Raw genomic sequence first — 15,257 nt, 5'->3', positions numbered from 1 at the left:
ATGGGGGGATGTGCTGGGGTTGTAGGATGGAAATCCTATAAAACTGGATTGTGATGATCATTGTACAACTATGAATGTAATAAATTCATTGAGTAAAAAAGGAGTATTTAATAACCAAAATGGTATTAAGTAATGCCCAATCAGAATGGACACCAGCCATAGAGATAAACATGGTCTTGGGGCTGCTGCTGTGTTAAATTTTAATCTTTTTAGGAGTTAGACTATGATGTAATCCAGAGTGTTCTGGTACCAATGTGGACAACAAAGGTGGAAGTAGGTACTCTGAGAGTTGGCAGCAGCAGCTATTTACCAATGGGCAATGAAAGATTTCAACATTTTAACACCTGATGAAGCTGTATCCAGCATTCTGGTTGAACAGCAGTCCTGAATATGGAAAGATACTAAGGACATACATAAAAACAAACAAAATCCATGTACTTACCATTTCAGACATGTCATCCAGGGTTCGTCCTTTCACTTCATCAACTTCACTCTTCAAGGCGGATACTCTTTCTAGCTCTTCTTGGGTGTAACTATATCCAGATATACCCTTTTTCTCCTCAAGTGTTTGCTAAAAGTAAAGAATAAAATAGGTGTAAAAAATGGGGTCTACAAAATGGGTTCAAAACCTTGATAATCATAAAAAGTATATGGATTTAACACATAACAATAAAGTTGTAAATAAAAAAAAGTAGTTTAGAATTCTAAAAAATAAGTACATGGATTTTGTTTGTTTTATTGTCTGGCTCTAAGGCAAATATTTTTGTATTTGTCCTCTTTTCAATGAAACATTCAGATTTTCATTTCTGTGCATTATTTACTTTATATTCTTTCGTCTGTCTTTATTACTCTCTTTTGAATTTTTGCATTCTAGTAAGGTTGTACAGCTTGTAATCGTTTATGCATTTTGTGGATTTTGAAGTTTGTAAAAATTACATAACATTAAAGAAATATTTAAGGTAAAAAGTGTTTTCCCAAATCATACTACTTCACTTAATGTAATTATTTCATGTTTATGTATGTCCTTAGTATCTTTCCAGATTCTGTATATATTCTGAAGATAGATTCAACAAGCTATTATTACGGATTAGATGTGGGATACAAGGGAAAGTGAAGGGTAAAGACTGACTCCAGGGTTTTTGGCCTGAAGAACTGAGAGGATGGAGCTACCATTTGCTGAGATGAAGAAGACTCAGGAGGAACAGGTGGGAGTAGTGAAGATAAGAAGTTTAGTTTTGAACATGTTAAAATTTTGAAATCTCTAGTAGAAATACAACAGAGAGGTCAAGATATTACATGCACAAGATTGGAACTTGAGGAGAAATCTAGGCCAGAGATAAAAATCTGTGAGTTGTTCATGTAGACAATGCGTTTAAAGCCATAAGAGGATAGGATCACCAAGGGAGTGAGGGCTGAGAAGAGATGCAAGAGCTAAGCTTGGGGAACACCAACATTGAGGCTTTGGAGAAATGAAGCTGTTTTCAGTTGGGAATACATCCCTGCTTGGCTTTTTGCTGCTGCTCCATGTGTTTCCCTCATTCCCCTTCTTCTGAACATGTTCTCTCCCTCTGTAAATCACTTACACAAAGTATTCCCTTCTCAGGCTATGCTTCTAAGGAACCCAGCTTACGAAAAACTGTAAGGCAAAAACTGATAGAACTAAAAGGAGAAAGATATAGTTAGATATTTTAAAACACCTTTCTCAATAACTGATGGAATAAAGTAGGTTAAAATATCAATAGAAATATGGAAGATTTGAATATCATGGTTAACATACTGGATTGAATTGACATATATGGAACACCATCCCCAACAAGTGCAGAATATATATTCTTCTCAAGTGCACATGTAACAACTATCAATATAGACTACATGCTGGGTCATAACGCAACATTCAAAAATTTTAAAGGACTGAAATCCCAGAGTATGTTCTCTGGTCACAGCAGAAATAAGCTAGAAACTGGAATTCCTGCTGTGGCGTGGTGGCTTAAGAATCTGACTACAGTGGCTTAGGTTGCTGTGGAGGCACAGGTTTGATCCCTTCCTGGCTCAGTGAGTCAAAGGATCTGGCAGGGTCACAGCTGCAGCCCAGGTCATGGCTGCAGATCAGATTCAATCTCTGGCCCAAGAGCTTCTATGTGCCACGGGTGCAGTAGCAGGAAAAAAAGAAAAAGAAAGAAAGAAACAAAAGAAATAATCTAGAAATCAGTAATAGAAAGGTAACTAGAAAATCCCCAAGTGTTTGATTTTAAGCAATAACCATAGGTCAAAGAGATCACAATCAAAATTGGAAGATATTTTGAAGTAAGCAAAAATGCAGTTACTATATATCAATATTAAGCTAGTGCTGTTAGAATCTATGACACACTGTAAATTTTCTTTCTTTTCTTTTTAGGGCTGCAACCACAGCATATGAGAGTTTCCAGGCTAGGGGTCAAATTGGAGCTGCAGCTGCCAACCTATACCACAGCCACAGCAACATCAGATCCCTGACCAGGGATCAAACCCGCATCCTCATGGATACTAGTCGGATTTGTTTCTGCTGCACCAGAATGGGAACTTCCTGATGTAAATTTTCCATCTTAAGTTCCCTAGAAGTAAACAATACTTAATAGCTTGATAGAGAAATGTTCATATTGCCAGCTAACCACAACTGGTTGAAACTTCATTTGCCTCTACCAGATTATTGCTAGCTGGTAAACCAACATCCTGATGAAATAATTTCCTCATGGGTGAAAGAAAAAAAAAAAGCTAAACCAAGAAAACTCAGAGGAACTGATACGCACAATGAGAACAACTCTGCGGCTGTTAGAGTGATTTCTATGGGTTTAACTTTTTTTCTGACAACCAAGGAACAAATATTTAAGGAACAAGCCTATAGGCAAACTTCTATATAGCACCCTTACTGGATATTTCTTTCCAAAGCTCCATGCAAGTGGCTGCTTAGATTTCTGCCCAGCAGGCCATGATAAATAAATATTTTACAGTCGATCTGTTAGTATTATCACTTTGGTCATATTAACTAGTAATAAAAAAAAACCTACTTGGAATTCAATTTCTATTAATTATCCCAAAGTTAGCACACATAAAAAAGTTAGTACTTATTGCTACATTATATATCAATTTATATGTCATCTCTGTAATTAATCAGAGAAAATTAATAATTTTATGGTTTTTCTAATAAAAGCAATGACCACAAACTATAACCATAAACCTCCTGGCATTTGTTCTTTCAGAACTGCAAAATAATATTATATTACCAGTTGATGTTGAATATTTTCATGACGTTGCTTAAGAAGTTCTTCTGTCCTCTGCAAGAGACCAAATTCAGCTTTAAATTCAGCTATTATCTGATGCTTCTTTTTGAAAATTGTACTCTTGCTTCGAAGTTTACTGACATATCGTTTGAACTGTAAAAGAACACCATATGTAGTTTAATAAGCAGAAAAACAGTTGCTAAATATCATATATAACCTCAATGTTACAGAAATTTTCTTTTCTACTGTCCAACATGTGTGACACAAGTATATAATAACCAGTTTAGTTTTATTAGAAAAGTCAGAAAGATTCAGTTAAAATATTTTGTTTTGATTTTTTTGACCCATTAAATACCGTAAATCCTAATATAAAAGCTATTCATATTGTACTTTACAAATAAGAATTAGGAAAACAAACTTCAACTCTATGAAAGTAAAAAGGTTAAAAAGAAGAAGGAAAAAAGTAGAAGACCCAGCCTGACTGTGGTCTTATCATGATATCTCTTATGTGTTGTACTATTTTGGTGGCACTGGACCTACTGGGATTAATATAGCCAATCAGAATAGTCAACGATTGTAGGTACTATTTATGATTTAAGAAATGTCAGTGGGAGTTCCATTCTTGGCTCAGTGGTTAACAAACCTGACTAGTATCCATGAGGATGCAGGTTCGAGCCCTGGCCTCACTCAGTGGGTTAAGGATCTAGCATTGCCTTGAGCTGTGGTGTAGGTCAAAGATGTGGTTTGGATCACCCATTGCTGTGGCTGCGGCATAGGCCAGCAGCTGTAGCTCCAATTCTACCACTAGCCTGGGAACTTCCAAATTCCATGGGTGGGGCCCTAAAAAAAGCAAAAAAAAATGTATAGTGACTGTATACCTTTAGAAACCCATCCCAAATGTTAAACACTAACAATATTCCAAATTAGTGGGAACTCATAGTTGCTTAATTCAGCTATTTAACTACTAATGATATTAAAGTTATAATTAGTCTACTCTAAAGGAAAGACTCCATTTTTTTTTTTTTTGGTCTTTTTGCCATTTTTTGGGCTGCTCCAAAAAATGGAGGTTCCCAGGCCAGGGGTCCAATCGGAGCTGTAGCCACCAGCCTACACCAGAGCCACAGAAACGCAGGATCCGAGCCGCATCTGCGACCTACACCACAGCTCACAACAACGCCGGATCCCCAACCCACCAAGCAAGGGCAGGGATCGAACCCGCAACCTCATGGTTCCTAGTCAGATTCGTCAACCACTGCACCATGACAGGAACTCTGAGACTCCATTATTAAATAATACCAGTTTGAGAAAGCAAATGAAATGAATATTTAAAGGAATCATTTGATAAGTATAATTTATTAACAATTACTTGGTAGGCACTGTGCCAGACATTGAGAATACAACTCTAAATAAGATACATGTCCTGTCCTCATCAAGCTTAAGGAATAGTGGGGAAAATAAACCCTGAACTGAGGTTTTCAATCACGGTGAACATTATGAAGCAGTGAAGGAGCCCTGAGAATAAATAACAGGAGTTTAACTTGGGTTGGAACGGAGGTAGCAAAAGTGGGATGGGATTTAAGTGAAGTGAGTTACGGCAAGCTTTTCAAAAATAATTTAAGCCAACAATGACAAAAACAAAAATGTAAGTCCAGACTGAGGACTGGAGGAGGTAAATGCAGGGAAGAGCATTCCAGGTAGAGGAAACGACAGGTGTAAAGGTCCTGAAGCATTCATTTATTAAAAGTATTGCTCAATATGACAAGCAAATCTGAAAAATTTCTGAAACAGGACGTAATATTTAAATCACTTTCTCTTATGTAGCATTAGTACTAATATTTTTCAGGTTTGTTTTTTTTTTTTTTTTACTACAAAACAAAAGATTTTTTTCTGCTCCCTTATTTCCCACATTATTTAAAAAATGTCCATAGTATATAGGAAAACACAGGCAGAACATTCTTTGACATAAATGCAGCAATATGTTTTTGGATCCACCTTCCAGAGTAATGAAAATAAAAACAAAAATATACAAATGGGGCCTAATTAAACTTAAAAGCTTTTGCACAGCAAAGGACACCATAAACAAAGACTGGAGTTCCTGCTGTGGCCCAGTGAGCTAATAATACAGTACTGCCTCTCTGGTGGCGTGGGTTTGACTCCTGGCCCAGGGCAGTGGGTTAAGGATCTGGCATTGTCACTGCTATGGCTCCAGCTGCTGCTGTGGAGCAGGTTTGATCCCTGGCCTGCCGAGGAACTTCCACATGCTGTGGGCTTGGCCAAAGGACTCCCCAACCCCAACAACTTAAAATAGAATTACTACATGATCTAGCAATCCCACACTTGTGAATTTACCTGGAGAAAACCATAATCTGAAAAGATACATGCACCTCAATGTTCATTGCAGCACTGTTTATAATAGCTAATACATAGAAGCAAATTAAATGTCCATCAATTGAGGAAGGGATAAAGATGCGGTATATATATGCAATGCAGTATTACTCAGCCATAAAAAAGAATGAAATAATGCCATTTGCAGCAACATGGGTGGACCTAGAGATTACTATACAAAGTGAAGTTAGTCAAAGACAAATATTATATGCTATCACTTATACATGGAATCTAAAAAATTTGATACAAATGAATTTATTTGAAGAACAGAAACAGACTCACAGACTTCAAAAAGGGAAGAGGTAGATGGGAGGAATAAATTAGGAGTTTTGGATCAACATATATGGACTGCTCTGCATAAAATCATCAATGAGGACCTCCTATATAGCACAGGAAATTCTACTCAATATTCTGTAATAACCTATATGGGAAAATAATCTGAAAAAGAATGTATATAGGTATATGTATAACTGAATCACCTTGCTGTACACCTGAAACTAACACAACACTGTAAATCAACTATACTCCAATATAAAATAAAAATTAAATTAAAAAATAAAATATGTCCATAGTAAGAATCTGACCTATTATATTTAAATACATCACTTCAAATCAAAAGTAAGCCTCTATATTACCTAATGAGAAAATTATTTGATAATCTTAGCCTTTTAAATGTCTAGTTCTTTATAGGATAAATGGGGGGTTATAAATAATTTTATAACTAACAGAAGTAATGAATATATTATTGAAATTTTATTTTATTTCTTTTTTTTTTGTCTTTTTGCCTTTTTTTCTAGGGTCACTACCACGGCATATGGAGGTTCCCAGGCTAGGGGTCTAATTGGAGCTGTAGCTGCCCGCCTATGCCAGAGCCACAGCAATGAGGAATACGAGCCGCGTCTGAGACCTACACCACAGCTCATGGCAATGCTGGATCCTTAACCCACTGAGCAAGGCCAGGGATTGAACCTGCAACCTCGTGGTTCCTAGGCGGATTTGTTAACCACTGAGCCATGACAGGAACTCCACTGAAATTTTAGAAAATAGAAAAAAGGAAAAATTCACTCAAAGCCACTATTCCAGTACAAGCTCTAGCATGTTGATATTTTGCCTAATTTTTTTTTTTTTTTTTTTTTTTTTGCTTTTTAGGGCCAAACTGGAGGCATATGGACCTACACCATAGCTCACGGCAGCACTGGATCCTTAACCCACTGAGTTAGGCAGGGATGAAACTCAAATACTCATGGATACCAGGAGGGTTCCTGAGCCACATCAGGAACTCCTAAGGTCAGTAATTTTAAATTGTAAGGTAGCAAAACAGAAAGTAGTGCATTTCTAAAATTTGGGTTTTTCTTCCTTAAAGACTTGATTGATTATTGAATATACAAAAGTCCTTAAAAATAGTAAGACGAAAATTCTTTCACGTAAAAATAACCCTCTGATTCCTGGTTTAGACATATTTTAACCTTGACTTAAACTTTTTTTTTGTTGTCTTTTTAGGGCTACACCTGTGGCATATGCAGGTTCCCAGGCTAGGGGTCAAACTGGAGGTGCAGCCGCTGGCCTATACCACAGTCACAGCCACACCAGATCCAAGCTGTGTCTGTGACCTACACCACAGCACACAGCAACAGTGGATCCTTAACCCACTAAGTGAGGCCAGGGATCAAACCTGTGTTCTCATGGATGCTAGTCAGTCAGACTTGTTTCTGCTGAGCCACCACAGGAAGCCCAAACTTGACTTAAACTTTGAAAGAAATGAGGAACACATTTTGTTTTAGAGAAAGTTCAAAATATTTTTCTATCCATGATTGAATTAGTTTTAATATTAGGAAATCCAGCCCACACACAGCAAATTATCAATGACTGGATTGCAGAAATAGTTTAAAAAATTTAAGTCATACCAATGTACCCCTAGAATCTAAAAGCTCATAAGTTTTTCTTCTAAAGAATAAATGTATAAGCCTGACATAACCACAGATTCCGAATCCCCAGATTAACTATATGTTCTATTAAAAGTGTCCTGGGCAAAGTGCCCAAAATGAAATCAATCCTGTTCATCTGCTACCCTCTGTATTATCTAGGCCAATTTTCCTCTTCTCTATCTTGCTGTGCTCTGAACTATTTTTAAAAGCTAGAAGCTATAAATGTTTTTGGTGAAAGAACAAACCCACCGATTACTCAATGTGCTCTATGCTGATTGGATATAATTTGACATTCATTGGATGAACTACCTAGGGGAACTGTAGTCAGGGTCAGATTAATGACAGTTTCACACAATTAAGGAATAGGTGGCCATCAAAGCACTCTAAGGGCTCTACCACCAGTAAATTAGAGGGGGAAAAAAACCATTATCAATGATTTTCTTCCATTGGAAATTTCCTCTATCATTTGGATTTTAGGTTATTGATGAATTTGCAGATTATTAAAACAAATCATGGTGGGAGTTCTCTTGTGGGGCAGCAGATCCAGTGTTGTCACTTGTGTGGCACACATTCAGTCCCTTGTCCCTAGAACTTTCACATGCTGTGGTTGCAGGCAAAAAAAAACAACCAAAACCAAACCCAACCTGAACATACTGAAACTAAAACTTCAGACACATTTTTTTTTTTTTTAAGGGCTGCACATAGACATATGGAAGTTCCCAGGCTAGGGGTTGAGCTGGAGCTACAGCTGCTGGCCTAGGTGACAGCCACAGCAATGCCAGATCCGAGCTGAGTCCGTGACCTACACCACAGCTCATGGCAAAGCTGGATCATTAACCCACTAGGCGAGACCAGGGACTGAACCTGCAACTCATGGATACTAGTTGGGTTCGTTATCGCTGAGCCACAATGGGAACTCCTAGACACATTCGTAATAATTTCTATAGGTCATACTTCCAAAAATGGTCAGAAGGAAATAGGGTTTTGATACATTCTGCCAAACTGCCCTTCAAAGGCTACAGTACTGTTTATAATTGTTAACATGATAAGCAAAATAGTATCTTATTTTTTATTTGCATTTATTTATTAGGGAAGGTCACTTTTTGTCATGTTAAGTGTGCATTTGTGAGGATTTTTTAAAAATGACATGACTGTGTTTGGCTCATTTACAAACATTAAAATTAAAAATTGGAGACTTTGGAGTTCCCATTGTGGCTCAGCAGTAACTAACCCAATTAGTATCCATGAGGACACAAGTTTGATCCCTGGCCTTGCTCAATGGGTTAAGGATATGGAGTTTCCATGAGCTGTGGTGTAGGTTGCAGATGTGGCTTGGATCCTGAGTTACTGTGGCTACGGTATATGCTTGCAGCTGTAGCTCCAATTCTACCCCTAGCCTGGGAACTTCCACATGCCACAGGTGCAGCCCTAAAAAAAAAGAGAGAGAGGAGAGACTGACTTTCCTATGGATCTGTAATAGTGATTTTCAAACTTTTTGGTCTCAGGAGCCCTTTATTGAAGATCTCAAGAGGATTTTGTTTATGTAGATTGCTGGTATGAAAAATTTGAGTGAAAAGAACAGAATATTCGTTAGCAAACTGAATTCAACAACACATAAAAAGGATCATAAACTATGATCAAGTTGGATTCATTTTAGGAACACAAGGATGGCTTGACATAGGCAAATCAATCAATATGATACACATCAAAAAAAGAAAAGACAAAAACCACATGATTGTTTCAATAGATGCAGAGAAAGCATTTGATAAAATTCAAAATCCACTCATGATAAAAAAAGTCCTCACCAAAGTGGGTATAGAGGGAACATACCTCACCATAATAAAATCCATTTATGACAAACCCATAGCCAATATATTCAATGATGAACACCTGAACGCCTTCCCACTAAATTCTGGAACAAGACAAGTATGCCCACTCTTACCACTTTTATTCAACATAATATTCTAAGTCCTAGTCACAGCAATCAGATAAGAGAAAGAAATAAAAAGCATCCAAATTAGAAGAGAAGAGGTATAACCATAGTTATGCAGATGATATTCTACTCTACATAGAAAACCCTAAAGACTCTACAGAAAAACTATTAGAACTAATAATTCAGTAGGTAGCAAGATACAAGATTAATATACAGAAATTTGTTGCATTTCTTTACACTAACAATGAACTACCAGAAAGAAAAAGTAAAAAAAAATTCCTGTTTAAAATCTAGTCCCCCCCCCCACAAAAAAAAACCCTAGTAACAAACCTAACCAATGAGGTGAAAGACATATATGTTGAGAACTATAAAACACTGATAAAGGACACTGAAGATGATTCAAAAGAGATGGAAAGCTATCACATGCTCTTGGGTTGGAAGAATTATTGTTAAAATGGGCATACAATGCAAAGCAATCTACTGATTCAGTGCAATCCTTATTAAATTAAACTTGACGTTTTCCACAGAACTAGAATAATCCTAAAGTCTATACGCAGCCACAAAGGACCCAGAATTGTTAAAGTGGTCCTGAAGAAAAAAGAGTAAAACTGAAGGTACACTCTCCCAGACTTCACACAAAGCTACAGTAATCACACCAGATTGGTACTGGCATAAAAAGAGACATAGGTACAGATCAACAGAACAGACTAAAGAGCCCAGAAATAAACCCACACACCTTCAGAAAATTAATCTTTGACACAGGAGGCAAGAATATACAATGGAGAAAAGATAGTCTCTTCAGCAAGTGGTGTTGAGAAAGCTGGACAGCTATATCTAAACCAATGAAGTTAGAACACTCCACCATACACAAAAATAAACTCAAAATGGCTTAGAGACTTTAAATGTAAGATATGACACTATAAAACTCCTAGAAGAGAACACAGGCAAAACATTCTCTGACATAAATCATACCAATGTTTTCTTAGGTCAGTCTCCCAAGGCAAAAGAAATAAAAGCAAAAATAAACAAATGAGACCTATTCAAACTTATAAGGTTTGCACAGCAAAGGAAACCATAAACAAAACAAAAAGACAACCTATGGAATGTGAGAAAATATTTGCAAATGATGAGACCAACAAGGGCTTAATCTCCAAAATATACAAACAGCTCATATAACTCAATATCAAAAAACAAACAAACAAAAACCAAACAAATTCCCTGACTGAAAAATGGGCAGCAGACCTACATAGATATTTCTCCAAGGAAGACATACAGATGGCCAGTAAGCACATGAAAAGATGCTCGACATCACTAATTATTAGAGAAATGCAAATCAAAATACAGTGAGGTACTACCTCTCACTAGTCAGAATCCCCATGTTAATAAGACTATAAATAACAGGGTTCCCTGGGGGCCTAGCGCTTAAGGATTTGGTGTTGTCACTGCTGTGGCTCGGACTACTGCTGTAGCTCTAGTTTGATCCCAGGCTCAGGAGCTTTCCCATGCTGTTGGTGCAGACACACACACACACAAACACACAAGTCTACGGATAACAAATGTTAGAGAGGGTCTGGAGAAAAAGGAACCCTCCTACACTGTTGGTGGGAATCTAAGTTCGTGAAGCCATTATGAGTAACAGTATGGAGGTTCCTTAAACAACTAAAAATAGAGTTGCCATATGATCCAGCAAACCTATTCCTGGGCATATATCCAGAGAAAACTATAATTTGAAAAGACACAGGCACCCCAATGTTCACAGCAGCACTGTTTACAATAGCCAAGACATGGAAGCAACTTAAGAGGCAACTGACTGATGAATGGTAAAGAAGATGTGGTATATATACATGATGGACTATTACTCAGTCATAAAAAGAATGAAATATTGCCATTTGCAGCAAGCTGGATGGACCTAGAGGTTACCATACTGAGTGAAGTAAGTCAGGCAGAAAAAGACAAGTATTATATAATATCACTTATATGTGGACTCTAAAAAATAATACAAATGAATTTATATGCAAAACAGAAAAGATTTGCAGACATAGAAAACAAACTTATAGTTACTAAAGGGGAAAGGGGGGAAGATATATAGAGTAGGAGTATGGGATTAACAGATACACACCACTATATATAAAATAAACAGCAAGGATTTACTGTAATAGCACAGGAACGATATTCAATATTTTGCAATAACCTTGTGGCACAGTGGGTTAAGGCGCTGGCACTGCCACTGCAGTGGCCTGGGTGGCTGCTGTGGCACAGGTTCAGTTCCTGGCCTGGGAACTTCTATATGCTGTGAGCATGGCCAAAAAAAAAAAAAAAAAAAAATCTAAAAAAAAAAAAGAAAAGAATATTCAATTAATGGACCCCTTTCTTCACAACATATAAAAATAAATTCCAACTACATGCAGGAAATAGGAGATCCAAAACAGAGTGGTAAGAGAAATTCCCAGGATAATGACTGGGAAGCCTAGATTACCACTGTACAGCAAGCCTAAAAATTAATTTTCTCAGATTGGAACAGAAGAATGAGAGGGGCTTCAGAAAGAATGAATCCACTGTTTAAAAAATGTAATTAATAGATTACTGTGTATGACCATATGCCACAATAAGAGAAATTGTCCAGTTATTTCAGAAGGTTTAGCGCTAAGTGATAGGTACATAAAAAATTAAACAAAAACAAAAAATGAGGTCAATATTAATTTAAAAAGCAACTATTCAATTAAAAAAAGAGGGAGTTCCTTTGTGGCCCAGTGGTAATGACCCTGACTAGTATTCACGAGGATGTGAGTTCCATACCTGGCCTCGCTCAGTGGGTTAAGAATCTGGCGTTGCTATGAGCTGTCGTGTAGGTCGCAGACGCAGCTCTGATCTGGTGTTGCTGTGGCTGTGGTGTAGGCCGGTGGCTACAGCTCTGATTAGACCCCTAGCCTGGGAACTTCCATATGCCACAAGTATGGCTCTAAAAAGACCAAAAAAATATATAAAAAAGAGAGAGAAAACAGGAGTTCCTTGGTGGCTAAGTGGGTTAAGGATCTGGCATTGTCACTGCTGTGGCTTGGGTTGCCAGTGTGGTTGCCAGTGTGGCTTGGGTTGCCAGTGAGTTCAATCCTTGGCCTCAGAACTTTTGTGCGCCGTGGGCAAGCCCTGCCCCCCCCCCCCAAAAAAAAGAGAGAGAAAAATAAAAGAAGTGAACAAGAAAGTAAATGTAATCATCGTATACTATATGGCTTAGCTGTAAAAAATGTTTATACAATCATCATAATAAATACAATAAATAATGATTTAATCAAAATTAGGAGGCTAGAAAAAATGGAAGGATGATATGGCGGGCAGAGGGGAAATGGAGAGTATAGAGCTAAATTCTCATTTCCTATGGCAGTATATCAAAAGTTGAAAAAACAATCAAGAAATTTTGTCATAAACATGATATTTAGAAATACAGAGGTAAATACTAGAAGAAACAACTAAAAGTATTAAAAATGGTTGCCTTGGAGTTCCCGTCATGGCGCAATGGTTAACGAACCCAACTAGGAACCATGAGGTTGCGGGTTCAATCCCTGGCCTTGCTCAGTGGGTTAACGATCCGGCATTGCCGTGAGCTGTGGTGTAGGTCACAGACGCGGCTCAGATCCAGCGTTGCTGTGGCTCTGGTGTAGGCCGGTGGCTACAGCTCCGATTCAACCCCTAGCCTGGGAACCTCCATATGCCTCAAGAGTGGCCCAAGAAAATGGCAAAAAGAAAAAAAAAAAGGGTTGCCTTAAGGAAACACGACTTGGGAGCATGGAAGGGGATCATTATTTTTTCATGAGTTTTATAGTACTGTTATACTTTTTAAACTAGGTATTTGTATTAATCTAAGAAATTATAATTAAAAGAACAATCCATTCCAAAAAAGCCCATCACCAAAAAAAACCTAATAGGCGATAGATTTTATTGTCAATAATAAATACTCAATAAACTTTGAGTATTTAAATTAACCCATAATCCTGTGTTATAATAACTTATTTGGGCAAAAATTCACAAATAATTTTAGTTATAACAATGATTAAAGATCCTAATAGCTGAAAGATTTTACTGTGAATAAACTTTGAGTATTTAAAATTAAATTTACTCATAATTATTTTATAACAACTTATCTGAGCAAAAATTCACAAATAATTTCAGTTATAACAATCATTAATGCAGTATAACAGGGTCACAGAAGCAGTTCAAAGAATTGTTGAGATCACAGGCTTTAGAGTCAGGAAAACAATTTCAAATCCTGGCTCCACTGCTTTAAGCGGCCTTGGGGAAGTTTTCAAGGAAGATCTACAAAATGTACTAAAGTTCTACAAAGATGTTATAAAAAGTAAAAATGTCTATAAACCATGATTGGGAGAGAATGAAGAGACAAAAATAGCTGTTGTGTTGGGCAGATAAGGTCATGAGTCAATTCCTTGAGCTTTCTTAAATATTAAAAAATTTTTAAATATTTTAAAGGAACTCTGTCATAGGAGATAAGCAACAAATCCTTGGAACATTAAGGAAAAAGCTTTTAATAGTGCACCATAGCAGTTCAATCAAGCAAATTTGTCATCAAAGTGAACTATAAAGATTGCTACTGTGCAGGAAGACCCATTACTAATCATCTGGACCGATACATATTTGTAATCTAAATTTGCCATTTAGGAAAGAGCAGCCATCATTTTAGATGTTGAGATCATAAGATTAAGGCTTTAACAGTGCTAGCTTCTGGCTTCAAGGCCAGTTTTATAGACTTGGCTTATTTGTGATCAAAATGGAATTTGACATATCTTCTATTTCCTTTTATCCATTTAATATGTTTCAGAACCTTTAACAGTAATGATCAATATCTGGGTTAGCTTTTTCAAAGAACAAGGCAGTTTTCCCCCCCTAAGTATGTAACCATTTACAAATGCTTTTCAGGCCTATCTGGAACTCAAAAGTATTACTGGATTCCATCATTCTGGATATTTACATGGAAACAAGAATATTTTCTAACTCATCTGTAATGAAATTATGTTCACAGTAATTAGCTGTGAAGACTTTAAAAGACAACCATATAATAAGTATTTTATACTGTTAAGAACCACAAAGAGCTATGTTTTAAAACACTATTCTCCCTTTTATAGAAAAGGAAACCTATAGAGAAATTAATATAACTTACCAAAGTTCAGAAAGTTAGAAAAACTGGGTTAGAATGAGTATTTTTCTCTTCAAAACCTGTTAGTCCACTCTCCATGCTATTTTCCACTTGTTAATTAAAGCACATCTTTGTCAGTTATTTCATCAAATGATTTTTTTTCTATAGCTGCACCCATGGCATATGTAAGTTCCCAGGCCGGGGACTGCATCTGTGCCGCAGCCGTGACCTAGGCCAGAGCTGTGGCCAACGCCAGAACCTTTAGCCCACTTTCACCAGGCTGAGGATCAAACCTGCGCCTTCACATGGACCAGAGGCACTGCAGTCAGATTCTTAACCCACTAAGCCACAGCGGGAACTTCAATCAAATGGTTCTTAAACACAGAAAACTACAGAAATAGGCCCAAGAGAGTTAGGTGTGAGATGAGGTAACACAAACTGTTTAAGAGTGGAATGAATATGCCCCAATGGCCACAATTTCTTTTGCCAATTTATCAGTCTCTATTCTGTCTAAACTCAGACTTACATAAAACCTGAAAAGGCCATCTTTTCAAGGCAACTCCATGTCATAAATCATTTGGACTCCCTGAGGATTGGTCTCAGAGTTGTTACTT

At 37.1% G+C, this 15,257-nt stretch overlaps 1 protein-coding gene across 1 annotated transcript in view; it reads right to left on the bottom strand.

Moving 5' to 3' along the window:
• The window catches only part of IFT81 (intraflagellar transport 81), a 105,362-nt gene that overhangs the window by 53,060 nt on the left and 37,045 nt on the right, over nt 1-15,257 (bottom strand). The window contains exons 12-13 of the mRNA XM_047761595.1: nt 3,261-3,410; nt 443-571 (exon numbers count right to left, since the gene is read on the bottom strand). Coding sequence (XP_047617551.1) covers nt 443-571; nt 3,261-3,410 — 279 coding nt within the window. The remainder of the gene's footprint in view (nt 1-442; nt 572-3,260; nt 3,411-15,257) is intronic.

The sequence above is a fragment of the Phacochoerus africanus genome, chromosome 15 (genome assembly GCF_016906955.1).
Source record: "Phacochoerus africanus isolate WHEZ1 chromosome 15, ROS_Pafr_v1, whole genome shotgun sequence".
NCBI lineage: Eukaryota > Metazoa > Chordata > Mammalia > Artiodactyla > Suidae > Phacochoerus > Phacochoerus africanus.
Note: the sequence above shows the minus strand (reverse complement) of the source record. Positions and strands in the feature narration are given on the sequence as shown.